Source organism: Aulonocara stuartgranti (genome assembly GCF_965226115.1).
Source record: "Aulonocara stuartgranti genome assembly, chromosome: 16".
In the NCBI taxonomy this organism is placed as follows: domain Eukaryota; kingdom Metazoa; phylum Chordata; class Actinopteri; order Cichliformes; family Cichlidae; genus Aulonocara; species Aulonocara stuartgranti.
In genome coordinates, this window is record NC_138952.1 from 18,576,786 (window position 1) to 18,604,639 (window position 27,854).

At 39.9% G+C, this 27,854-nt stretch overlaps 2 protein-coding genes across 5 annotated transcripts; one reads left to right on the top strand and one right to left on the bottom strand.

The window, feature by feature from the left end:
* glra2 (glycine receptor, alpha 2) lies at positions 1-13,099 on the top strand. Of its 3 annotated transcripts, none has more exons than XM_082508400.1 (9): positions 1-1,718; positions 2,333-2,454; positions 4,445-4,512; positions 5,833-6,056; positions 7,173-7,255; positions 7,349-7,486; positions 7,581-7,795; positions 9,725-9,874; positions 11,630-13,099. In XM_082508400.1, exons 1-9 carry the CDS (start codon positions 1,633-1,635, stop codon positions 11,909-11,911), a joined length of 1,368 nt encoding a protein of 455 aa, XP_082364526.1. In that variant the 5' UTR covers positions 1-1,632; the 3' UTR covers positions 11,912-13,099. The 3 variants fall into 3 exon arrangements, with proteins under 3 accessions (XP_082364526.1, XP_082364525.1, XP_082364527.1); XM_082508399.1 differs by lacking the exon at positions 4,445-4,512 and adding an exon at positions 4,588-4,655; XM_082508401.1 differs by lacking the exons at positions 1-1,718; positions 2,333-2,454 and adding an exon at positions 4,588-4,655 and having other exon boundaries at positions 4,016-4,512.
* On the bottom strand, positions 9,925-27,774 carry fancb (FA complementation group B). 2 transcript variants are annotated; one of them, XM_082508397.1, is made up of 9 exons: positions 26,821-27,774; positions 26,574-26,720; positions 26,224-26,313; positions 24,304-24,432; positions 23,512-23,684; positions 22,276-22,706; positions 21,956-22,196; positions 21,202-21,287; positions 9,925-10,260 (listed from the first exon to the last, which is right to left on the bottom strand). In XM_082508397.1, the coding sequence occupies exons 1-9, from the start codon at positions 27,730-27,732 to the stop codon at positions 10,058-10,060; spliced, it is 2,412 nt and encodes an 803-aa protein (XP_082364523.1). In that variant the 5' UTR covers positions 27,733-27,774; the 3' UTR covers positions 9,925-10,057. The 2 variants fall into 2 exon arrangements, with proteins under 2 accessions (XP_082364523.1, XP_082364522.1); XM_082508396.1 differs by lacking the exon at positions 9,925-10,260 and having other exon boundaries at positions 20,370-21,287.
* Positions 27,775-27,854: the final 80 nt, after the last annotated feature.

Below are 27,854 nucleotides of genomic sequence, written 5' to 3' on the forward strand. Positions count from 1 at the left end.
AGCCATACGCAAGACCTCTGTTGATACATCAATGTTAAATCTGCAGACTATGGCAAGCCATGCCTTCCTGAGCATAAGATACAAAGTGACACTTTTATGACAGCATTAAAGGGGTTGGCGGTGGGGTGGGGTGAGGGGAGTGACGGCTTGACCTGAGAAGGGCTAAGATGATCTGTTAACTGGTTAGTAGCCAAGTGTCGGGCTAAAGTGCAATAAGCGTGTGATGTGCTGGCAGTAATCCTACAACAGGAGTCCTGCACTTGGCTTGAAGTGAATGAAATATTTTCTTTTCTCACTAAGTTTAGCTGCTTCCTCCTCACCACATGCCTGTGCGTTCATGTGGAATGAGTCATTCATGCCTGTGGTCCATAAAGCCTCACAGCCCACTCACATCCTCAAACTGCCAGGTCCCTATCCACTCTCTGCATCACCACCAGCAGCTTATATACATATATATTGAACAGTTATCACCCAAATCTGTGTGGCGGCCTTCTAAACCTCAGTTCCTCCACCCTCAGGCTACAGCCACCCTGTAGTAGCCTTTATTTCCTGCTGTCTCCGTCTGTGTTTGTCAGTCAGCTTCTCTTCGGTCTCGCTCTGGGAGGCCAACCTTTCAGCATTTCCAATGATGTGCCTTGGAAATCTGTTTCCAGGGCAACCGGGGTACCAAATACTCTCCCAGCAGCATCTCGCTGGTGCGTCCTCCTTTGTTTACACTCTTGATATCTGTGAGGACGTAGGTTGCTCTAAACACATTTGGGTGGGAACAAAAAAAAAACAACAACACTGCAAATATATAGACAGAAACGGAGTGAGAGTCACACAGTCAGTTTTATGTTATACACCCACAATATGTAATATGATAATGGCAGCCCTGAAGAATAGATCTGCTTTGTAATAAATCAGATCCTAAGTAGATGTCGATTTAACTAGAAGCCCACACCACCGTTCAGCTTAAACGCCGTGCATCATCTCTAGAAAACACAAGAAATGTTCTAAAACCAGTTGATTCTTACGCGCAGCTGCGCGCTCCCAGAGTTCCCCCATTAAGCCGATCTCGTGAGGTAAATGCTATCATTTAAAAGCGTCGTCATTTAAAGACAATGGAGACAATGTCTGAGTGTCTTTCAAGTGATTACCTTCCTCGTTTATTTGACTTATTGAAAACCAACTCACGTCCGCCACTTTTAAGCCTTGCGCTTGCGCGTAACTCAACCGGGAGCTGTCCAAGTGCTGAAATGAGAAAAAGGCGTTCCTCTCTCATTCCTTGACGTTCCCCCCACCTGAGAAAGATCTCACTTCATGAGTGACAACGCAAGCCAACGGGCTGTTCTTCTCAAAGCCCGCTCTTACATCTCAGCCAGCGCCACCGAAGCAGAGCTTCCAGCTGATGCGTCTTGGAGTTTCAGCTTCTCTACGTCTGGCCACTGGACTGATGTCTCTTCACACCTACGCTTCGACAAATCTGTTTTCGGGAGTTTCATGAAACCGCGTTGAGGAATGTCTCCTGTATATTCCTGTGACAAAAGAAGACCCAAACGCCCACGACTTAGTCCGGAAAAAAGCGGGGTCCCTATCTGGATTATGTGTTTGACTAATGTAAACATATGGAAGAAATAGAAAAGTGAGCACATGGGGAAACCACCAGGAATGAATCGCTCCCTTATTAAGGTTTTAGCAGCTTTATTCATATATGTGATGGAGACAAACAACTTCAGGTAGGCGAGTCTATTTATCAAACACGTTTGATTCAATATCCGTGAAACACTTTGTCTCTTCCAAGTAAAGTTTGGAAATTTAGATGTTAGAAGTTTTCGATGTTAGGTAAACGACATGAAAGCAGTGAAGAAATTTCTGAACAAAGTTGGTAATTGAATATGATGTGCTTTTATTTTCAAAACTCTTTCTTGATTAAGATTTTAATCATCGATTGTTTTGTCGAGATTATTCTCTAACTAAAATATTATTAATACAAATAATATTCGTATTGGGAAATTTGGTTTGTACTTAAATGGTGACAGAGACGTTTACGCGTGTGATGGTATTTTCCCTTCCCCTCTGGCAACTCAACATTGCGTTAAAACATGGCTACAGCGTGGTGTGGTATCTGTGCGTGAATCTTTATCAACAGAATAACCCTTTCTTAGAGGAGAAGCCCACGACGTCGAAATCCCATCCGATACGTTTGTGCGCATTAACGCATTTTTTCTGGTTTCGCTCTGCGTGCCCACCACTGCGAGGCAGCTGCTAGGGGAAAGATAAGGTTTAACTCCCGATTCTGAGCTCTGACTTGTGTGATCCAGTGATTTTTCTCACCATGTGTGCGTTCCAGAGTTGTGGACGCCAAGGAGCACGATTCCAGATCATCCTCCAACCTGTCTCCATCAGACTTTCTGGACTCACTCATGGGTCGCACGTCTGGGTATGATGCGCGAATAAGACCGAATTTTAAAGGTTTGTTTGTCACGATCTTTATGTTTTAACATAATCTCCACACGCCCCACAAATTTCTAGAAACACAGCAAGTTGGGCATCTTTACTTATATGATTCACTAAAATGACTCAGAACACACAATCACTTCAGTCATCAGTAACATGATTGTTCCGGCTTGAATGAAACCACAAATTAATTCCTCACTATAACATTGCGTGCATGTTTTCATTTCCTGAAAATGTGTAAAGCAGAATCCCCATCAGGATAACATCATTTAAAAGGGATGCTTGTAAATATCTCCGTCACAAAGAAACAAATTGGTTCTTGCAGTAGACAAGGATGCCACCATGACAGGCCAAATGATGGATGGTGCCCCCGTGGCAAGGCTGCAGGCTACTGACTTCCTCTGTTGTTGTTGCTGCTGTGATGCTGAGGACAGACACAGCATCACAGCACTGGAACAGAGCTGAGTGAGAAGATGCTAGCCCAGCGGCGTTCAGGCCCACTCCAGGCTGGGTCAGGTGGACAGGGACTTGTTGGATAGCTGAAGCAGTCAGACAGTACACCACAGGAGCTAATCAGACTCAGAGACACATGGCCCAGATCTTTCCTTCCCATTTGAGGCAAAGGGAAAAAAATGTTTATTGCTGAGATGGACTCAAGATAAGAGGAAGATAGCCCGCTTAATACCAGCTGGCATTTTTTTTTTCTTTTTTTTGCCGAGGGATGATGCATCACTTCTAGCCTTCAAAAAGAAAAAAAGCCTGATTTTATGTTTCCGGTTATTCTTTATTCTGATCACACACACACACACACACACACACACACACACACACACAGTTCTGAATGCACACGCATACATTTTCTGGCAAGAACCCTCCCCCCCAACATTTGCATGAGCTCACTTCATCGTAAATAGATGATTTTGCTTCTGAACCTGCTAGTCACACTTTGAAGAGTGTTGAACTCATTTTCTGAAGGTTGCCCTAGATTTCCTTTGCATGAGTTTTGTTGTCAGCAGCAGGTACTGCCATATTTTTCTGCTTCCACTGTTAAATGTAGCAAGCTAACGACAAACTGAGGCAAATATTAATACCAAGCTCCATGCAATATTGATGAAGAAAACACAGGGGAAGGGCACTAGGAAGGGCTTACAGCTCCACTTATCAGAGAGAAAAAGAGAGAGAGAGAGCGAAAAAAGATTTGCTTTGACTTTAAATGGCACATAACCTGCCAAGCCTCGCAAAGAGATTTCAGCTCAACCTCTTCTATACAGAAAAAGATGACACTATTCATCAAAGCATGCCGGGCACTTCTTACTCACAGTGTTGGAGAGAAACTGCTCAGATTTGATACAAAGAAGAAAAGATTGTTGTAGAACTGCAACCAGAGAGTGTTTTCACTTTAAAAAAAAATACTCTAGATGACTTTCCCAGTTGATTAGAAATTAATTGTTTAGTAAAAAGAAAGGGAATGTCAGTGACAATCCCAGCTTCATCATCCAAATCAAAATTCGTCACATAAAATAATCACATTTCTGAAGCCAAAACCAGTTATTTTGCGATTTTGTTTATACTGAAACAACTCTTAGTTAATAGAGTACTTAACATTACATTTTGTGGGGATTTCTAATTGATTATTCAGCCAAAGGTACTTTTGTGTTTGTGTGCATGCTCCTATCTGCATGTGCATGTCTCCTCTTGTGTTGTGTAGACACAAGAAAAATGTGTTTACAGCACGACAACCTTGAAAGATTGCCTACATTACCCTACAAGACATCACTGCATCATTATAACATTAAGCTGACACAGTGATGCCTTTACTAATTAATAGATTTTTCCTGCCCCGAAGCTCCCTCAAAAACAAAAGTTCAAAACACCGTTTGTTCTGTGAATGCATATTTTCCGTTTTCCTGTCAAAATATCTTCCCCACCTGAAACCCAGTCATCCTTTATAATACGTATGGTTTAAGGCTTTTTCCTGTCATGTCATTGTCATTCCATTTCACAGGTCCCCCTGTAAACGTTACATGCAATATTTTTATCAACAGTTTCGGCTCTGTCACAGAGACAACTATGGTGAGTTCCTCTGGTATTTGGTTGATTTTTGTCCTGTACAATGTGTCAATATGTTATCTATTCCTCAACCTGCAGGTCCACCAGTTAATGTTACCTGCAACATATTTATCAACAGCTTTGGTTCTATAGCAGAAACTACAATGGTGAGTTGAGCGTTGTGTTTGGACATGTTTTAAAGCCCTGACCTCTCCTATGGAGATACGACTGAATCATCCTGTTTTTACTTAGCCTTGCTGACCTTTTTTAAAACATCCTTCCATGCCATGTCTTCCTATTCATTAAATAAGATTTAGTTCTTTGCCATCAAAAAGTTTATTGGCGGGCTATCCAGTCAAATATTGGTTTCTGCTCCCATGAGTCTGGTTTTACTATTTCATACAACAAATCCTGACAAGTCACTTAAGCAGAGCCAATAATTAACAGTGGGGGGCTGGGGCTTTCAAACAAACTGATGTGCAATGCATGAGGTGTGAAGGCATCCAGCCCCTGAAGGGTAAAAATATAAAACCTGCAGGGTTGCACTGAAACTAATCAGGATCAAATCGTAATGAGTGATAATAACTACTTAGATCATAAATGGAAAATGATAATTTGCGCAGGAGGTGGAACATGTACGGTTGCCAGGAAATTACACAGTATTAAGACGGGCATGCAGATATTTGGAACCGCCAATATGCTGATAAAATGTCAAGCAACATAAGGGCTTCTCATCATCGTGACATATCAATTACATTGAGCTGTGTGACACTCAGTCTACTGCTAACTGTGCTGTCAGATGCCTCCTCTTCAGGCTCTGCATCTGATAAACACCTCATTTAGCTTCTCTTGCATAATTTTGAATAAGAAAGGTTATGGTGAGGTCAGTGGCTTGTGAATGCAGCTTGCAACAATACGTAGTCATGAAAGTTGCCATGAGAACAAATGTATGATAATTAAGATTAATTTTGATGGTATTGCTGAATGATATAAATTTTGCACATTTGTCACTCATTTTCCTTTTATTACTTTTCATGGATTATTACTGATGTTACAGGATTGCTTTCGATCCTTCTGCATTGCAATAAAAGTTTTAAAAAATGATCATCAAAACACACTGGAAGCACCAAAAACATTCATTACTGTCTGGTCTAAAGATGCATTTCATTTATGATTTGTGTATTAGAAAATAAATACAAAATTTCCTGTATTTACCTTGTCAAAAAGAAGGTTATGTAATATTAAAAACTGATACCAGTGATTGACATTTTTCCATCAGCATGCATTCTCATAACCCGAATCGCTGCGCTGCAAAATATGCAAAGCCGCCTGTCATCTCCGCAGGATTACAGAGTGAACATCTTCCTGCGGCAGAAGTGGAATGACCCTCGGCTGGCGTACAGTAAATACCCAGATTCCTCCCTTGACCTGGACCCATCTATGCTGGACTCCATATGGAAGCCTGACCTCTTCTTCGCCAACGAGAAAGGAGCCAACTTCCATGATGTCACCACAGACAACAAGCTGCTGAGGATCTTCAAGGATGGGACTGTCCTCTACAGCATCAGGTGTAGTACTTCACAGGTTTTTAAAGACAATTTTAAAAGGCTGAAGAACTGCACTAGAGCATCATTATTTGAAAATGTTTTAATAATTATTATTTTTTTGATATTGGGACAAAAAAGTTTCTGGACATTTTTTCACCACCAATGTTCTCTAAAGGGACAAAATGAGGAAAATAACTGGTAGATTAGGAAGCGGCAATAATAACTTGCCTTTTACACAGTTTGATATTAGTGTAGCTGAAGCAGAAATCTCTGCTGAATGCTCAGATTACCGCAGGACATGTTCACTTACTGCCTTTCTTACACTTTCTCTTAAACATCAAAGACTGTCAATCTGCAGCATGCAATTTGAAACAGATTTTTATCTCACTGTGATCATTTCTTTGAAACTGTATAATTTTCTGAACCGCAGCACATTCCCATGTGCAATACGACTGCAAGAGGACAAGTAAATCTCAGGGGCGCTGGTGAAAATCTAAAGTAAAGCCCAAACTTAGAGCTGAGAAGGAAGGGGGTATTTTTCTCCATGCTGGTCTTCTATTAAATATGAAAAGATGTTTGAAAACTTAGGATCCATACCACCACAAGTACAGGCCAAAAAGGGAAAAAAAAACTTGTAAAATGTGTTGCATTTTATTACAATACAAAAGCCACATGCAACATCCAATTTTCTCTGCAGCGATGCGATATAAAGCAGATCAATTCTGAGTCCATTTAGAAAGCGGCTCAACTCTGAGTGGTGCTCAGGTGTTAAGGTATCGCGGGCCAAGAAGAAAAATGAAAGGTGGTTAGCTGCAGTCTCCATTCATGAGAGAAATGACAGAGTGAGCAGACTGTGGACCACAATGCATCACAGAAACAATAAGTTGCAGTAATGAAAGTGTAATAGGAACCTGCTGAAGGGTATCCTACATGATATGTTGGAGGTTATGACACAGGAGAAAGAGCAGCCAATACCTGATACAACTAAAAAAAAGTACCAACTGTAATCTAATTTTTCAAGATTTTTTTCAATACGCATGTCGAGCTGCTAGTTTGAGTGTTAATAAGCCTTCTTTTGACATCAAATAACACTGTTGTTTGTTACATTTTACATTGTGACCTTGTGTCATGTTACAGGTTGACTCTCATTCTATCGTGCCCGATGGATCTGAAGAACTTTCCAATGGACGTCCAAACTTGTACGATGCAACTGGAAAGTTGTAAGTGCTGATCTTTTTATATTCCAGATTTTTGCTACACTTTCTAAAATGAGAATCTACTTACTAAATTCACCCGTTCTTCTCTGGCTCTAGTTGGATACACCATGAATGACTTGGTGTTTGAGTGGCTGGAGAACGGTGCAGTACAGGTGTCGGAGGGACTCACCCTGCCTCAGTTTATCATGAGGGATGAGAAGGAGTTGGGCTACTGTACCAAACACTACAACACCGGTCAGCATTTATGTCTATGTTTCAAACAGCTGACATTTCTCCCAGGTTGATGGCTGAATTGCATTTTTAAATATGTTTTCTTGTTGATGAACAGGGAAGTTTACCTGTATTGAAGTTAAATTCCACCTGGAGCGCCAAATGGGCTACTACCTGATCCAGATGTACATTCCTTCTCTCCTCATTGTCATCCTCTCATGGGTGTCTTTTTGGATTAATATGGATGCTGCTCCAGCCAGAGTGGCGCTGGGAATCACCACTGTGCTTACCATGACCACCCAAAGCTCTGGGTCCAGGGCTTCTCTTCCAAAGGTAAAACCTTTGTTTGTTTTCCTCCAGCAGATAAGCACAAGCCTTGTATGTGGCAAAAACATATGAAGCTTGAGTCCTAGGTTTTGTTAGATATTTCTCATAAGCGTCTCACGTTGAACCATGTTCCCACAGATGTCTTTGCTGTTTATAGTAATTTGTACAACTCACCTGATCTGGTCTGAAAAGACTTGTGATTAGCCAAAGTGTTTCATGTCATATCACAGGGTAAATTTTCTAAAGCAAGAATGGAGAGCACACAGGAAGTAACCTAAGAGATTAATATTTCTTTTAAAAGTGAAAGTTTGTTATGGATATGCAAGTTAAATATATGTCTGCTGGCAAGATTGTCTCCAGGTGCTCCGACTTTTTCCCACAGTCCAAAGACATGCTTATTAAGTTAATTGGATGTATGTCTCTCTGGGTGAGCCCTGTGATAGACTCGAGGCCCTCCCTCTGACTCTATGACAGCCTGGACAGGTTTCAGCCGCTCAGCTAGGAGAGCGGAGGATGGACAATGCAGTCAGTATGAAGTCAAATAGCAGTTTAAATATTAAATATCAAATGTTGTTATTTAAGACTGATCGCTGGTACATAAATCCACTTCTGAGTTTTTACATTTTTTGTACGTTTACATCCATTATGTAATTATATTGTTTGAGTGGTTGTCATAAATATTTATCATTTGAATTAATGCAATCAAGGAAAAAATAGATTTTATAACCATAACTGTAATTGGCATTTGAATAAATTCTGTCTGACACTGCTAGAAAGCATTCATGGTTTATTAAAAAGATAGTAGGTCCCTGCAGTTTTAATGTAGCTGTAGGCACCTAGAATCCCAGCTGTACCTTGAAACAAAAGCAACCAGTGGATCAAACAGATTTTACTATTTCTTCTTTAGGCAGTCAGTGCAATGAGCTGAAAATGGGTGCTGCTCCTTTAGTGTGAGACTCAGGCATCAACATTTCACACAGAGGATGGATTTATAACTCAAAAATAAACACTGAACCAATTGAGAGAACAAACAAAGCAAATCAAAGCGTTCTCCACAGTGGACTGTTTAAACTACAGCTCAGAGCTGTTGTGAAAGCCACTGTAATACATCAGAGAATAAGATACTCTATTTTTGTGTTTTTGTAGAAGCACAGCTGGGCCTGATACAGTTCACAACATGTAACATTTTTTTCATAAACTGTGGTCATTTCGAGGCGTAACAAAAAAAAATTGGATCAAGTGTTAAAGGTACTGCAGAAACAACACGAGTCAGATGATGATCAGTCACACATCAGTCTGCACATGAGCACTAAAAGGCCTCAGCCTCGTCAGAGATTCTCATATGAAAGACACGTATGCTGATGAATATTTAAAGGCAAGCCTTTGACAGCCTCAGTGCACGGACAACAATTCAATATGCCTTAAGTGCCCTCTAGAACCAGAGATGTTTCTCCACATGCTAATCAGCTGTCATGAAAGGATGGGGTCACACTGATGAGCAGAAAAAGGTTTCAGCCTCATCTTCACTTTCTCAAAAGAACCAGATCAAAGTCAGGGAACTACAGGTACAAAGTAATGCCACAGTTCTCTTTCTTTTAGCGGTTGAGACATTAATTATTTGCTACTGTTAAAGCCACGCAATCACTGACACTGCTGGCAGCTCTGACACACTTGTTAGCAAACATTATCTGTAATTACAGCTATTTAGAGGTCACAATTAACTGAAGGAGCAAAATAAAAGGAAAAACACAGAAAGTGGCTGTGGAACAACTGATAGACAACAACACATAGGACTCAAGTTTAATATTAATAAAAGAGAAATACAAAAATTAAATAGCGTTCCCAGCTAAAGGCTACATTCACACTTTATTTTAACTGTTAGCCAATGCTGTCAGCTTGAAGAATCTAACAAAAAACATCTGTTTTCTCTCCCAGGTCTCCTATGTGAAAGCCATTGATATCTGGATGGCTGTGTGTCTGCTCTTTGTATTTGCTGCATTGCTCGAATATGCTGGGGTTAATTTTGTCTCCAGGCAACAGAAAGAGTTCCTTCGCCTGAGGCGAAGACAAAGAAGGAATCACAAGGTAGGCTTTCGAAGTCTTCACATGGTTGCTCTTCAAACTTTTTAGCCACATTAGCAGCTTGTCTCTGGGAACCCAGTGACAGGTGGGGCCCACAAGCCATTGAACTCCTAGTGCCGTTCCCAAGATGGGATAAATAGGAAGGGTTGTGTTAGGAAAGGCATCTGATGTAAAACCTTTGCCAAATCAAACATGCTGATTATCATAGCTAAGATGGTTTGGACGTGGGCAGAGGAGGGATAGTGGATATATTGGGCAAAAGGTGTTGAATATGGGGCTGTCAGGCAGGAGGAAAAAATGATGACTACAGGGAAGACTGATGGATGTAGTGGTGTGAGAGGTGCCAGTGATATGGTGAGATGAAGGCGGATGATCTGCTGTGGCAACCCCTAAAGGAAGAAACCAGAACAAGAACAAGAAGATGAAGAAGAAGTAGTGTGTCTCTGAGGATGAGCATCAATAATACCTCTTTGGTCTGAAACAAAATTTCTCATTAACTATTGGATGGATTGCTTTAAATTTTGTAAAACATTTGTATGGCTCAGAGCATGAATCACAGTAGATCAGGTATGTAAAGTCTCACGCCCTTTTTTTGTTTAAGATGCCAAAAGTCAAAATTTTCACTCATATTTCAAAATTTACCAAGTGAATTACTTTAGAATTTGGTATAAAGCTCATGAGTCCAGAAAGATGCAGCCTAACTATAATGTGCTCGAACCAAGGGCAGACTCCAATGCAGGAATCGGACAGAGCTCTGGATAAAAGTCTATAAATCTTGTTTTAATGGGCAGAGCAGGGGTCATACACAGGCAGACTGTCCATGAGAAAGGGGGCAGGCAGTAGGCTCAGTCGGAAAAATAGTCCCAGAATAAAATCAGCCAAACTCCAGGGATTTAACACTCATGGTGATCGGCAGGCAGGAAGCATGAGGTCATATAAAGTCAGTCAATAAAACACTGGTTTTATTTGGACTGTATGACAAAAAGGGAAAAAACTTCAAAAGGAAAGGAGAAATGATATTTCAGAGTCTATGTAGGTCATCATACTGTTGACTGTGGCCACCGTGATACTGGCCTTTGTGATTTCAGATGTGATGGATGAATTTCTACCAAATTTTGTCCAAAGAGCTGGATGAATTGTCAGTGTGAGTCAGTTTAGTTTTACATCACAAAAAGCACATATTCTAACTACAAGTATGTGGCAATTACCATCTTTCAGCTGTTGATTTGAATGACAATCTTTTAAATGGAGAAAAAGGAAGTCTCATGTGCAACCCAGGAGGAACTGCTATAGTTCCTCCAGAATAAAAGAATACAACATAATAATAATGGTCTTGTTTTGTTATCCCAGTACCTGCAAAACTGCTGACTTCCTATTAGCTCTAACTCTATTTGCTATCATAGCCATAGAAACTTGTCAGGGGCGCTGAACACATGCACCTTTATTGCTGTTTGTCTGAATTAAGATTCACCCCCCTGTGACCCTGTATTGAATAAGCAGAAGGAAATAAATGGATGGATGGATTAAGATTCATCTCCCGAAGCAATCTCTGTAAATGTTTTTTCGCCACTGTGCATCAGGTTATCTTGGGAGTTTATTTTAAATTAATTTGAAAGTGCAATATCTCATGATTAATGTTCATGTTCATGTGGGTTTGTTGAAAAACCTTCAGTCATTACAAAGTAAAGCCTAACATCTGAGCTGCAGGCTTTTAAAAAGCTCTAGCAAACTCATCCACATGTGCATGTCACTTTTCAGGATGACGATCTGCGTGAAGGCCGCTTTAATTTTGCCGGCTACAACATGAGCCAATGTCTGCCAACAAAGGATGGCTCAGCTGTTAAAAATGCTGTTCCAGCTCCCAACCCTCAACAATCAGCCTCAAAGGACATAGACACCATGAGGAAAAAGTTTGTGGACAGAGCCAAGAGGATCGACACGATCTCACGGGCCGCTTTTCCTCTGGCTTTCCTCATCTTCAATGTCTTCTACTGGGTTACCTACAAGATCATCCGGCATGAGGACATCCATAAAAAGTAAAGACTTTGCCGTCAGCTGAGAACATATATTTTACATTTCTCAGATTGAGAAATGCTTAGAAAGCACAGGGAGATGAGAGGGTAAACTGTGCATTGAGAGGCACCATTGTGGTAATGGTGGTGTTCTTTCAGGGATAACGTACAATATTTATGAATCGTACAGTAATGTTCATGATTTGATAATGTGAACAGTTGTTCAGACACAGATGCTTTATTTGTTCTTGTACTGCTGCAAAATATTTTCTGAAGATTATAGAGAAAAGGTCTTAGCTCAAGACTCACTAACATGCTGGAGAAGATGGACCAAAATGATTTTGAATTGATTCAGCCTTGAGGTCTACAACCAAGAAACAGAGGAACATTCCATGAATCCGTAACTCTAAGGTAACTCTAAGGTAGCTCTGTCAAGCCCTCAAGACGTTTTGCAAATTTTCTTACCGAGGTAGCATAGGACTGTTTTATAATGGACTTCTGTCATAGAACTTCCACCCTATTTATACAAAACATAGCTCTCACATAGCATTACATAACTTTTGGGGCCAGGGACCTCTAAAAAATATGTTTCAAGAAGCCCTTAACAATCGTAACACCACATTAGCTGATGTGGTAGAATCGCTGGATGATGTTGAATAACTCAGTTTCTTAATGCTTGTCTGCTACTTAGATGGCTAACAAGCCAAGCTAAACAGCACCCCGTCCTTTTTTTACACAGTTGTCACACTTACATGTTTCAGATCAATATTATTAGACAAAGACAATATGAATAAATACACAATGTATTTTTCAAATGCTGATTTCATTTATTAAGGAAAAATAGCTACTCAAAACTTTGCGATGATAGCCAAAACCTGATGACTGGTTGTTCCAGCCTTGGCAGTAAGAACTACAGTCAAGAGTTTGAGATAATTATTTGAGCCATTCAGATTTTAGACATGCTGGTGTGTTTCAAATCATTGTTCTGCTGCATAACCTGCTGAAAATGATGGCTGGGCATTCTCCTTTAGGATATTCTGGTACAGAATTCATGGTTCCATTAATTACAATGAGTCATCCAGATCCTAAAACAGCAAAGGAGCCTCAGACCATGACACTACCACCACCATGCTTGACCGTGGGGATAATGTTGTTTTTATGAAATGCTGTGTTAATTTTATGTCAATATGTAACACAACAAAAAACCCTTCAATGAGTAAATAACTTGGTTTTTTGTTGTGTTACATATTGACATAAAACTAACACAGCATTTCATAAAAACAACATTATCCCAACGGTCAAGCATGGTGGTGGTAGTGTCATGGTCTGAGGCTCCTTTGCTGTTTTAGGATCTGGATGACTCATTGTAATTAATGGAACCATGAATTGGTTTCTCATCCGTTTCTTTATATTGTGGCATGAGTGTCAAGTAGTCAACTTCACCTGGTCAGGCGAAGTTGACTAGTTAATGGGATTTATTGATTCTGCAGGTCTCACAGTAATTAGGCCTGAGTGTAGCCAACTAAACTGAACTTCAGTCATTACATCTCTTATATTAGTCCATGTTTTATCCTTTGAATCCCCTCTTGGATTTGCCATTAAATTGGAAAAGGAGACACAACAGTGTCAGAATGAGGCTCTCTGTGTTGTTTTCCAAAAATATGTGGTTAATCACAGTTAATTCATGATTTAACATGGGGGACAATTACTTTTTCACACAGGGATAAGTACGTTTGGTGAGCTTTTTTTCCCTTAACAAATGAAATAATCATTTAAAAATAAAATTTTGTGTTTTCTCAGGTTATTGTTTTCTAACACTAACATTTTATTTGATGATCTGAAATATTCAAGTGTGACAAATATGCAAATAAAGAAATAAATAAGGAGTAAGAAATCAGAAAGGGGACTTTCTCACAGCACTGTAAGTGGTTTCACATAAGATTGATATCATCTGTCATAATCATTCCAGAGTTTCTATTGGCCCAAATATAACATGGGGTGCACCCAATTTAGTGCTGCAAATGATTCCAATCCCTTTTAAATGATAGAAAACAATCTATCTGTCTTTAGCTCATAATTTCGCCCTTGTGGATCCCCTGGCTTTACTTTGAGAACCACTGTTTCGAACTATACGAGCAGAGCACCAAACTAAGCAGCAGTAAATGTCTCAGGCATAGGTATGAATAAATCAGATGAAAATCTGGAATCAGGAATTGGGTTCTGCATTTTTACTAAATCCTGAGGCCTTAGATGTCAACAATTTGGTCGGATAAAGTGCTACGCTTCTGTTTTCCCCTTTTGGGCGGTCTATCACAGCTGAACGCAGCCTTTGAGCTTTTCTACCAGTGGCCAGACATCCAAAGGTACTTAACAATGTTTCCTTTTTCTCTAAGTGAATTATAAATATTCGGAAATGATGTCACCTTTTTGTTGATGTCTTTAACTTTGCTTTTCATTCTTGTGCAGTTTATTTAGCAAAATATCATATATCTCACATGAAAAAGGTATAATGGCTTATTTTGAGCAAGTGTATAGGTAAGCCCACAAACTGTGAACATGCACTATGTTGCTAAATGTTATCACACGCCCGTATTCACGTGAATTATTTTAAATTCCAGGGTTAATACCCCCAGGTATGTAAGGTATAGTTTTAGAATTTGAGCTATGTTTTTGTAGATTTAGACAAATAAAATATTTATTGTAATGGGAAAAAGTTATGTTTGTTATAAAATAATATCTTTCTGTATACTTCCACTGTGGACTGTTTCCCTTCACTTGTTTGTTGCTGGCTGATGATATTTGTTTGTAGATGGACTGAAAAGTGAAGGACAGATCTGCATAACAGTAATGGTACAAAGCAGCTAATGACCCTTGCACTCCTTATATACTGTGGTGACAAACTCTTTTCTTGAATGCTATTCATGAAAAAAGGTTATTTATTGGTCTGTACATCAATAAAATTGACCGTGCACCATATTTACTTTATTTCTGCGTCTCCTGTCATTTATAAATAAGTGACCAGTCCTCTGAATTGACATTTTCATCCATTTGTTGATGAGAGTATAGTTTGCATTGCTTTCTTCTACAACAATAAAAGATGGATGCCTTAAAAAAAAAACGGCACAAACACGCAAAAATACTTTTTTGTGCTCGGTTGCAGATCTAAGAAAATGAAAACACTGCCACTTCTCTTTGCCAAGCTGATAAGTCAGGGTGATGACACATGGCATGGATCACTGGGTGGCCTGAGGTGACATAGATATGATCTGACAGTAGGTTTCCATTAATGCATGATAATGGACTTCACACTGTAATACAGAGATTCCATCAGCTGGTGCGTGCCTACTAGCTGAAGGGAAAATACTGGCACGGCTCCAGAGGCATAAAACGGCAATTATATACCTAAATGTATTTATTGTTTACAAACAAATATGTCCGTTAGATGGTTTACACCTGTTGTTACAGCATTTGTGCTCAAACAAATGCAACCACTACCCTAGTCCTATATGTACAGATGGATATACAGTCGTGAAGGTTTTGTGTATCAGGACAAAAAAAAATGAAAAAAACCCAACTATCTTGTATTTCCCAGGTTTAAGATTATTAAAACACCACCTCAGATAAGCACTGCGATTATTTATTTTAAAAAAACTGAGAGAAAATGGAGAAGCACTGGGGTTCAGGAGGTTATAGAACCCTTTTCAGCAGCAACTCGAAGTATTAATTTGGGGAAATTTTGGTTTACTCTTTTTTACAAAATTGCTTCAGTTCATTGAGGTTTGTGGCCACTAAATTATGCACTACGCTCTTAATGTGCTGCCACAGCATTTCAATCATGTTGAGGTCTGGGCTTAGACTGGGCCATTGTGGCACATTGATTCTTTTTCATTTAGGCATTCTTTTGTTGGTTTGCCGCCATGCTCAGGATTATTCTCCTATTGTATGACGCAGCTTCAGCCAAGCTGTACCTGTCAAACAGATGGCCTCATTTTGACTCTAGAATACTTTGCTACATAGAGGAGTTCATAGTGGACACACTGATCCAGGTGCTGTGGCTATAAACCAGCCGAAATTAGCACTTTTCCACCACTGTGCTTTACAGCTGGTATGAGGTGTTTCTGCTGATATGCTGTGTTTGGTTATCGCCAAACTTGGCACTGTGCATTATTGTCTGAGATGCAGCTCTTGTGTTTGTTGCAATCTCTCTCTCATTGTATGATCTGACCTTGCAGTTAGCTGGGATGTCCACTCCTGCGATGATTGGCAACTTTCCACTTTCGCGCAATAGAATAACAGACAGAATAACAGACATAAATTGCCTAGAAAATGTTTCATAAACCTCCTCCGATTGATGGGCAGCATCAACTCTTTCTCTAGGTTCATTGCTCGTGTTCCTCCTCATTGGCATTGGTATCTTTCTTCCATGTTAACACACATCTAAATGTTCCAGACCAGCAAACTGCCAAAAAATCTGCTTTTATAGATGTGCTCACACTTACTGATGATCAGTCTGCTACTTACCCTCTTAAATTCAATGGAACAGTAAGCATGTACTGTAATTTTTCACACAGTTTCTGGATTTTGTCTTAAGTTTTATTAAATAAAAAAAGACAGTATGATATGACATGTTGTTATTCATCTGATGTTGTGGTTACTGTGGTTATTTAAAAAATATGCTCTGTTATGCAAAACTTTACAAGTAAAAATGTGTGCACACTCTTTTTCACAAGAGCATACTAATATATTAGGTGTCCAATAATGTTAGTAATTGCCATTCTGTTGACAGCGCTAGCATCCATTCAACCCTGTTTTTTATTTAGTGCAGAATACATGGGCTGTGGTGGGTTTATTGAGAAGGTCACATGAATCATCCAACTGCTTTTTAGTGCTTAAAACACAGGGATTATAAACTAATCAGCGATACTAATCCGCACTTGGAAACACCAGCCATTACACTGCCAGAGCTCTACACCACTGCCCAGTGTTACTGCTGTTTGAATATGCAAGGATGAAACAGCCCTCGTGCGATCAAGTTCAGTAGAACGATTTATGAAAGAAAAATTATTTGAAGCTTATAATTTATAAGAGGAAAGAACTTTCCATCATCCGCAAGGTTTACTGAGGCTGGTTTGTGAGGTCTGAGAGGCATTACATGAAGGTTGCCATAGTAACTGCACCGGTGTTGATATGGCCACTTAGAGGAAAGCAGGAAATTAATGAACTTAAGAACACTTGTGCCTGGTTTCACCAATGGTGCCTCTTAAGCCTGGATATAAATACTGCATTAAATCACAAACACAATTTCTACTATATTCTGGTAAGGCGGAATGAGTTTCAGGGTTTCTTCAGAGGATTATGCTTACATGATGCTCAGATTACACTTAAACTACAAACAGGGATGGTTTTGCGAAGACTTTGTTGCATATGCGGTGTCCACTATTTTAAATGCGAAATTGGATCAATGGGAGATGTGACAAACTGCTATTGATCTGTAGTCTTTTCTCTCCAGTGTGTATGAACTGACACTGCAAACTGTTTCTATAAAAAAATAATAACATGACATCAACTATATTCCTTTCAATTGCTTATCTTAGGGAAACATAGTATTGAACAAAAAGCTAACAAAAAGTGGCCAGATGATGTTCACATGATATAAATTCAGTATTATTCCTCTCTTTAGCATCATTTAATGTTTTTATGCAGAAAGAGATATAAGAAAGAGACGAAAAGGAAAATCTACAGCATTGTGACTATGTTTATTTAATCAGTTTTATTACTGTAAACTGGCCATGATAGTCACCCCTGGTGGACCATTCTAAAGCATGAAAACCCTATAAAGACTGTAATATTAGGCCTAAGGGCTTAACAACAATGGGCCTGCTATGTCAGCAATTTGTATGCAAAAGGTGCAACCTCAACAAATACTGTTAACTGCAACTGGTTTTAGAAATCTCTAATTATCTGTGGTGAGATGTTCCAAAAAAAGACTGTTTGTAGGTTAAATATTTTAAATATGGAAACAATAAATGCAAATGTTGCTAACTCATGAGAATTCTCCCTCTTTGAAATTGAGTGTCATTTCACATGGGAGCTCACTGGATACAGAATGATATAGCCTGTCTGTGTGTGTGTGTGTGTGTGTGTGTGTGTGTGTGTGTGTGTGTGTGTGTGTGTGTGTGTGTGTGTGTGTGTGTGTGTGTGTGTGTGTGTGTGTGTGTGCACGATGCATTATGTTGTAGATAATCAATGCCCTTCCATACCGTTTGGCTGATCAAGTGAGTTCCAGAATCTACCAGAGAAAAAGCCCTGTGACCCCGGATCAATAAGTCGACTGCAAACATAAAATCAGTGCCTTCGTCTCAGAGGGCCAGTATAAGCATGGTTAAAAGCATCATTCATCATGGGGATCACGTCAGCTGTAATTCAGATGTAAACAAATGGCATATCCTTATTTGTTATATATAGTTGTGGCAGATATAAACTCACCTGAGCTTAATAATGCTTTCCAGTGCAACGGTATCTTTATGTTATTGCTTATTATTATCCACAAAAATACTTTCAAAATTCAGATTTTAAAAAAATGTGCTGACTTTGAGCGCAGAGTGTAAAACATTTAAATAGGATTACAAAGATTAGATATGGAATCAAGCATGAAAATTATTCTAATTAGATAGCAAAATGATGGCATTTCAATTCCAAGTAACGTTCAAAAAAAAAAAAAAAAAAGAAAGAAAAAGGTTAATTTTCTTAATTCATTTTGGTAGAAACTGGCTTCCACGCTAAAATCGCTGTAGGTGGGAGGCGTCGGCACAGGTGTCAGATAATGTAGGAATCTGTTCATTATCAATTTGTCTGCAAATTGCCTCAAGATGGGTCGCATACATTTTGTTTTCCCCTTGCCTGATAAGTTTGATAACAGCAGAAAATTTTCTGATTAAGGTGAGGAGGAGGAGGAGGCCAGAAACCCTGCAGAGGTCCTGTACCACTCACAGTAAATAGAATTTAACAGGAAATAATAGGACGACAAACCATGTTTTTTATTTGTGTGGCAGCACTCAGGGCTCTAAGGGAATACCAAAACAATTGAATTTTCCTTTCCACATGTGGATCCGTTTCCCTCCAGCCATTTACTGGTGTTATTTACTGTAGAGGATTCAAAGTTTTTCTTCGGGGCTAGAAGTGACAGAGGTGTTTATATCACAGACAAAAGGGGATGGGCTTCCTTCTGTATGTGAGAGACTACGTGCCGGTGTGTATGATCAGCCTGCATAGCAGCTGAAGTTCGAGGATTATTTTGTACCATAAAATAACAAAATAAAGGATTTTCAATTAACAATTCATTAGCTCACAGCAGTCTTACCATCAAATGGTAGGACATAAAGAATCCCTCATAATCTGAATCTTTTAAATGTGATACATTATGCTTGTCCTTATTTTCTGTATACTGTGCTTACAGTGGTTAAACCTTTTTAAAAAGCTAAACGCTCAGACTCTTTTCTCTCTCTCTCTCTGTATGATGTTAAAGATAGAGGGAAGCTCTTAATATTATAATTTAAGGCACAAGCTCACATAATGGCTTGAAGGGGAGAGTTGCCTTATAAAGAAATGTCCAGTATAAGACAGTTTAACTCCTCTCTGGAGGGGAGAGGGAGGGGAAACAGGAAACAGGAGGACAAAGGAGGGGGGAACAACTAAGCTGTAGTGCCTCTTCACCTCACTGTACAATACCTTGTGCAATACTTTTTGTAAATAGTCAACAGTGCAATAGACTCAATACTTGAAATGTGCAATTCACTTGTATTTTTATTTTTTATTCCTATTTATTCTATTTATCCCCTTTGTATATTTTATTTATATTTGTCTCTGTATTATATATATGTGTGTGTGTGTGTGTGTGTGTGTGTGTGTGTGTGTGTGTGTGTGTGTGTGTGTGTGTGTATATATATATATATATATAACAATTCTGTAACTGTAACTTTGGTCGTTGCTGTGCTTTTTTTTGGAAGTCGAATTTCCCAGAGGAACCCACCCGAGGGATTAATAAAGTTCTATCTTATCTTATCTTATCTTATCTTATCTTATCTTATCTTAAACAAGCATTATTGCGAACTGTGAATCCTGCCAATCTCGTCTGGTTACAAAAATGTTCACAATAGGCCCACTTTAAGTAATTATGTTCCCATTCTGTGACAATGAATCCTGCGGTAGCATTTAACGCGATGAAGCAGAGAAAATAAAGGTGTAAAAAAAAAAAAAAAGTACTACATACAGATGGAGTAGCTCCCAGAACAAACTAAATTAAATTCCACTGGGAGGAAATAACCTCTTGCCCTCCCTTTTAGCCAACGCTACTATTCAAGCTGTCACAAGCCTTAAGTATCGAGCCGTTTTGAGTACGATTTGATGTTTACTTGAATGAATGGCATCGTAACTACAGCACTGACAGGCTGTGCAGCATCGCAGCAGAAACATCTTCCAAGGACTTCTTTTTCTTTACATCCTTACGCATCAAAAATAACCGAACCATGAGGGGAAAGTACCACTAAAAGCTTTCAGTCAACTATGTGAGGAGAAACAGTGAGGAGAAGCATAAAGCGTCGCAAAACCATCATGTGGTGTCTTTATTCATAACACAAACTGTTTCTGACTCCTGGATGAAAGTGATCTCTGTCTAGCATGTGGCTGCAGGCAGCAACAGACATAAAAGGGCATTTTTGAACACATTAGTCTAAAAGGACATAAATAGAAAAATAAATTAAACAGAGGGCTGCATCATAAAGGTGTCATTTTAAGAATCCCACATGGTCCAATTGAAATGGGCTGAGGCTTTTATCAATAGACACTAGAAAGGCATAAATACAAAGAGGCTGTGCAGAGCGGCTAGGTTCTCATTTGTGGTAAAATGTATCTTTTTAGTCATTACACCAGACACAATAAAGAAATAAAGAGCTACTTAGAGGTGGGATTTTTAACCATGAAAACCACTGCAGCACATTAGTGGAGAAAACTGAATGTCTAAGAGTGCTGCCAAATCCCCATTAAGTTGGATTTTCGACATGCTTTGGATCAGCCTACGATACTGCCCCACATCCACCAGGGGGCTCAACTTCATATTGCTCCTCTCCAAGTCCCTCTGGCACATTGCTCTACACTTCTGGAGCCCCTCTACAGAACCTGCATCAGGGGTTTCTTTATATCCAAAGCACTTCTCCTTTAGCTTCTCTTCATCTTCTTCGCAGAGTAGTAATGAGGCATACTCTCTGAGAGACACCAGCTCTTTTTCCAGCGCTAAGGCAAACATTTTAGATGCACCCTTACCTCCAGCACCTTTGAGAGGCTGGATGGAACAGGACTCGGGGAGGTACGCCTGCAGAGAGTCCAAGAACTGGAACATCTGTAACTGGCTGCATGTGAACAAAAAAAAAAAAAGGTGACATTTCACAAGTTATTACATAATTCATGTCACAATACATTTAAAGAAGTTAAGTTTGTTGAAATCTTTTTTTGTCATTTGTCAGCTGATTCACAACCAGCTGCTAGTTCAGAGTTTATTTTGGGGATTTGTAATTTTAAGTGCTCTGCTCTCCAGAGAATCTTAATCTCTTTGATATTCAGTGGTATATCCTGCTGACATACATCTTAGTCAACTTCAAAGCTATTTCAGCTTTGAATCTGTTAATATAAATTGAGCAGTGGAGGCTTCTACTCGTAGAACTATGCTTTCTTTTTCTTTAAATAAAATTTAATACATCACGACAATCCCTAGTAGAAGTGGCTCAGTGCACTGAGCAGTGATATTACAGGTTGTAATATCTAGCTTTGGATAACTAGAAAAGAAAATATAAGGAATAGCAGAATAGAAAGACTAAATGTAATAGCATAGGACAGATCCTTGTGGGTAACAGATGTTCTTTCTTCTTGTTTGTTTATTTGGTCCATGCGGTACCCTTAAATTCTAAGATTTACAAGAAATACTCCTTTCAATCTCCAAATTGATAATTCAATTGTAACTATACATCTCAGAAGTCAGAAATACAGCCTTACTGGTATCAGCCATCAGAAACTTATTTACCTGGAATGGACATGCAGCTCTCCCTGGAAAGGGGTTATCTGATGCCAGTTCAGCAGCATGAGAGCAGATGGTCCTGAAGAATTTAATAGTAGATACTGAGGGCTCACTTCTATCTTCTTACAACCCACTCTTTTTTGAATCCAGCCATTTATGTCACCTAAGCTGTATTCAGGAGAGTCTATATGGAAGACCCAGTGATCCAGCACAGTTAAAAGACTCAGGAAGTCCTCTCTAACCTCATCTGGAGAAAATAACAAAACAATTGTTAACATCTACATGTCAGGAGTAAAATCACAAGTCGCACACCTTTGTGCTTTTACCTGCTATGAGTTGGGGAGTTTTAAGCAGCTCGGTGTGCAAATTGTTCTGAATGTCTAAAGCAACTTGGCCACAGTGCAACACAACTGGTCTTTGGTTGCTCATGAAGGAAAAAGCATCTGGTGTCTGGATGTAATGGAGCATGACATGGCACTTGACACGGCCAGAGTTCAACAGAGGTGTCAGCTTGGTCACCGCAGTCACAGCCACTCTGCATGCGTTGAGATCATTGGTGCTGATGGCGTTGTGCTGCTTGCTTTTTTTGGCTGGGGGCTCTGGGAATGTGGAGGCAGAGAAGGAAGAGGAGGAGGATGATGATGGCGAGGAGCAGGCCGCAGGGAGCCAGAACACTTGGCTCTGGGTCTGGATGACTGCGGGCCTTGAGCACTGGCCCGTGTCTGTCAGGATGGATAAGCTCACATTGGTCACTGGTCTGGAACAAAAATAGCACATCACTAACAATCAGATATCACACAGATAGTGGCTATTCAGAGTGGAAATTGATATAACAGTAAAGACGATGTGTGCGTGTGTCTGTGAATTGAATGTGCGACTGCTTGTGAATTGATTATTTCCAGGCAGTGAAATTACATCAGCTGTACAAGTACACCAATCAAAACAGCAATGTGTGGGACTTAAATGGCACCTGAGACCGTCATGAAAGTAGCTTTCCTTCACATGTTCTCAAATGAAAAATCGGTAACAGGTGGATGGAGGAATCTGATAGCTTTTTGTTCCCACATAAGGAGGTTGGAAAGATATTAAAAACTTGTTGCCATGGTGACCACCTAGTCACCCTGTATCTGCCTTGTAGTGAGGGGCAATCAAAGAGGCAAAAAAAGGATCTCTATCCAGTTAGTGCTGATTATGTTTAGAGTTTCTTACTGATTTAATCGAGCGCAAAGTAATGTGATTTATTCCACATTATTTCACAGCAAACAGCAACTGTTTAAGTTCAGATAAATCTAATCAGACAGCAATGATACCGTCTGACAGCTGGACTGTGGTTCTTGTCACTTGATTAAAGCACAGAATGCCATGTTGTTTGTTGTTGCCTCTGTCTTCACCCTACACTCATGGATCCACTCAACCACACGAACAGATTATGAGTGACAAGGTATCAAGCAGATTAAGATTTCAGAGGCGTCACTACTAAATGTTTAGATAATGCGTTTCAGAACCTTGGACCTTTGTCCATCAAATAATTTTTAAAAATGTAACAAAGAAATCATGTTTACGCTGATCTGTCAGTAGTTAGTATCACTCCCACAACCATTCGGCCCTCAGTGGTGCGATGCCACAGCTTGTCAATTCGAGGTTTTGAAGACACCGCTGGGATGTCGTGAATCTTGTCATCCAAGGCCTCGTTCTTTGACTCATCATCAGAGTCCCACAGAGCAATAAGCCCTTCCTAGACGGAAAGTGCAAAGACTATAATCAGCAATGACAAGTGTGTGACAGCACTGACAGCAATAGCACTTTATGTCAGACGTTTCAATTTGAACAACAGGCATTTAGGCACAGACACAGTGGACTTTATGAATGTTATTTAAAAAGCAGACTTCAGATGCAATGATGCAGGTAAAAGAAAAAAAAAGGATGTAAAGTATTTGAAAATTTTCTTTGAAAAACATTTATTTTGGGGAATACACTGCATTTGTTGTGGGTGTTTGTTCGATTTAAGAGGCCAACAGTTTGTTCACTTCAACTTCCTGGAGATCATATTAAAAGAGAGGGGGAGAGAGAGGGAGAGAAAGGGAGAGCGAGAGACAGATTTTGTGTTATAAGCTTCATGTTATGGACACACAGTGTGAGCACTCAGGTCGCATCAGAGCATCGGGCCGTATAATGTGGGACCCTGCATCGTGACCTACAAACTTCTAACCCCTGCGATTCAATCGTACAGTTTGAGCAGGAGCTGAATAACGTGACTGAAAAAAATTGCACAGTGTATGCCGAGCTTAAGTTTAACAATTTACTCTCTCAATACACTTCAACAAAGCATGCATGATGTGTTATTACTGTAGTACCTGCTCATGCTGTGTGAGAACAGGCTCTCTTTCTGAGACCACATCAGTAAGGGCTTTGACCGACTGCCGTAGAACGCTTTCCTTCACTGTCACTTCTCTCTGAAGCTCTTGAAGCACAGTCAATCCACTCTAAATTACAAATCATATCTGATTGACAGGGCACATTATAAATTTAACACACAGTGAGTAACTTAAATTAGGTTCACGAGGGGTCAACATCTCATACAAATACCATCATCAGGTCTTTAATTATGCAGCAAATGTGACTGCCAGTATGGATTAAATCAAATTAGCATCACAATAAACTGTGTGTAAAAAATATTTTTCTAATTTTGATATACAAAGGACGACAAATTAAAGGAAAACCCTGAACCCTTGACCCCTACAGTGACGAGATCTTGCTGCTCTGTTTTGCTATAAGGGCATTTTGCTGACACAGCTTGAGTCCAATAGTCCCTTTGGAGGGAAAGACTGCTGAAAATCAATACAATCAGTACAAAGTGGGAGTGGTCACTTCCAGGGTGACAAGACCTCCATCCACAGGGCCTGAGGGTTCACTGAACAGTTCATTAATAATGAAAAATGATCTGAATCATATGACATGGCTCTTGCAAACACAGTGGGATTAGCATGTGAAATAGCACTCTGAACCGCCATTATGAAAGTCACCAATTCATTTTTAAAGAATGGTATGTATATGCCTTCAGTAAAGTTTCAGAGAATTGAAGAATCAATGCATTGGTGCAATGCAGCTGTTCTGATGGCAGATGAACCTAACCCCTTATTAAGAGGCTTTATGTTGATTTTTTTCCTTTAATTTGTCACTGCTACTTTGCTAGATAACAAATGCATATAGAAATACATCCAAGTGTTACAAACCATTAGACAACACTGACTTATCACACAACACATCAGAAGTAACTCAGATGAAAAAAAATAAAATAGAATGCTGTAACCATCATTCTCGTATGGTTAAACTAAAACATAAAGTCTTCCATTCATCAATTTGCTCATTTTCTTAAACAGTTATCCAATTCAGTTATGTATTGCTGGAGCCTATCCGAACTGTCACTGGGTGTGAAGACAGATAGATCAGCAGTCCATCACAGGGCTAACACATGATAGAGACAGACAACCATTCTCACTAGGATTCACACAAACATCTAATTTAGAATCACCAATTGACCTACAATGCATGTCACTGGCCTTGAGAGGACCCATGCAGGCACAGTGAGAACAAGCAGACTCTATACATAAAGGCGGGAGCCAGCAACTGGTTTCAAACCCAGGATTTTCTTGCTGTGAAGCGCCATTGTTAGTCACTGCACCACTGTGTGACCCCTGAAGGCAATCTATTACATACATAAACCATATGGAAAAAAGTACTGGGCCATCTACACATTACACCTACAGGAGCTGCTCGGTCTTTGAAACCCATGCCATGAAGCTCCCGGTGCACAGCGTTTATACTGGTGTTAATGCCAGAGGAGGTGTAGAGCTCTGAAGTTTTTGAGTCAGCAAATTTTAGCAATAGGCGACCCCACTAAATGTTTCCACGTTGCAATACATTTTGCAATACAGTTAGCTCTTATAGCTTATTGTAGAATATCTACTAGGGAAGAGATTTCACAAATTGACCTATTGCAATGGTGGTATCCTATAACAGTACCCTGCTCACATTCTATGAGGCCTTTAGAACCACCCCTTATTCACCCACATGTTTGTAAAGGGAGACTGCATGGCTGAGTTCTTGATTTCATACACAAGTGAAATCAGTTGCAATGAAAAACCCTGAATTCAAAAATTAAGAGGCCAATTTGACCCAATACTTTGGACCATATAATGTATGACCATTAGCACAAAAAAAATATTACTGCAGTGCTTCTACACCTACTCTATTAATGTGTTATAAAGACTCACCTGCAGTCTTGATTCCAAAGCTTTAAGTGTAAGGAGATAGTTCTCTGGTGGAGGAGGGGATGTCTTTGGTGCTTCAGTGTCCTGGCCATGCTGAAACATGTATTTTCAGTTAGACATACTTAAAAAAAATCCTAAAACTCCTAAACTAAAAACTCCTGTAAACTAAAACATTAAGTCTTCCATTCATTCATTACATTTTTTAAACGCTTATCCAATCAAAAGTTGTGTGTTGCTGGTGCCTATCCATCACAGATAGATCGGCTTGTCACATTTGCCCCCCACGCCCCCGAAAGGGAAATTGGTGGAAATAGGAAGAAGAACATCACTCATAAGAAGAAAAATATGCTTACAGAAAATGAAACACCACAAAGGTCAGTGATGAGGAATTCTTCCAATGCTATAACTCGATCCTTAAAAACCAGCAGCATCTGGTCTGTTCCACACCCCAGGAAGTCATCCACATGGATGGAGGTGACACTTGACCAGAGGGCAGCTATCTGGAGAAGATGGTTTAACAAAGTAGACTTTATTAAAACTTTTAAAGCACAATGAGGGGTAGACAAGAGACTTGGACTGTAAAAAGATCATGAAACCTACCTGAAAAGTTTCCTTCCATATGGTGCAAACATGCCCCTCACAAAAGGATACAGCAAACAGAGAACCATATCTTCCTGTGTTAACTACCTGAATATTTTCAGGTTGCTCAAAGGGTAACTGACAAACATCTTTTACTACTCCATTCTCAAAATAAACAAGTTGCCGATTAGATGTTGCTGCAACTACATCACATTTAAGCACACCATCCACTCTGTCAGCCGCAACCACCAAGATGCACTGTGTGATGCTAATGTATAGATGAGGTAAAATCACACTGCCATCAAACACTTGTCCATCTTCAACAAAATAGCCAAGGGTTTGGCTAGTGGACTCTTCTGGAAGCTTTTGCAGTCCGAGAACAAACACCTGTCCTTTATGGAGAGGGAGTTCACCTACAACACAGTGGGAGAAATGAATGGGAACCTGTCTCACTCCTTCTGCCTGCGGGGATGTATAAAGGACACCACCTTCATGCCTCCACAACACAGTTGGACCCTGGAGAATATACACAGCCCCCTTCATTTGATAAGGGAGTTTAAACTCCACACAGGGCTCCAGTCGGTTTGAAGAGCTCAGTGTGAGAAGACTGTACTGAAAACTGCTTCTTTTCTCACTCTTCTTTATCACTAAAACACATGGCGCCGTGGCTCTCTTCTGAGCGTCCGTGACGCTTTTACATTTCACAATATCCACATGAGCTAATCTTTTCCTGCTGATGACAGCCGCTCCGTCAGCTGCCTTCAGAAACGTGTTCCCTTCCCGTTCAAATGAAAGACTGCAGAATATTAACTCGCTTCCTTCGTTGTCATTTGTGCCCGGAGCCCGTTTGCAGTTAAATGAGATAGTCTTTCCACAGTGGGAGAGCCGATGGGGATTTCGATACAAATCTTCCGAGAGCACACTCTCCATCATGCAGCAGAGAAGGGTCCGTTTCCGCCTTCTGAGACCTTTAGTCTACGTTAATGTAAACTTCGAAACTGTCACTTTCATTACGGTGGTGTTACAAGTTTAAATACACGCTAATTTTACTTGTG

What these genes read in the sequence shown, in the direction of transcription:
- fancb (XM_082508396.1), bottom strand. Translation starts at nt 27,732, where the DNA reads ATGATGGAGAGTGTGCTCTCGGAAGATTTGTATCGAAATCCCCATCGG. An exon ending in TATGGAAGGAAACTTTTCAG is followed by an intron (nt 26,721 to 26,820) that starts GTAGGTTTCATG and finishes CATCTTCTCCAG; the next exon opens with ATAGCTGCCCTCTGGTCAAG. An exon ending in GAGCTGCATGTCCATTCCAG is followed by an intron (nt 21,288 to 21,955) that starts GTAAATAAGTTT and finishes GTTCACATGCAG; the next exon opens with CCAGTTACAGATGTTCCAGT.
- glra2 (XM_082508400.1), top strand. Translation starts at nt 1,633, where the DNA reads ATGGGGAAACCACCAGGAATGAATCGCTCCCTTATTAAGGTTTTAGCA. An exon ending in ATGGAGACAAACAACTTCAG is followed by an intron (nt 1,719 to 2,332) that starts GTAGGCGAGTCT and finishes TGTGCGTTCCAG; the next exon opens with AGTTGTGGACGCCAAGGAGC. An exon ending in CTGTCACAGAGACAACTATG is followed by an intron (nt 4,513 to 5,832) that starts GTGAGTTCCTCT and finishes TCATCTCCGCAG; the next exon opens with GATTACAGAGTGAACATCTT.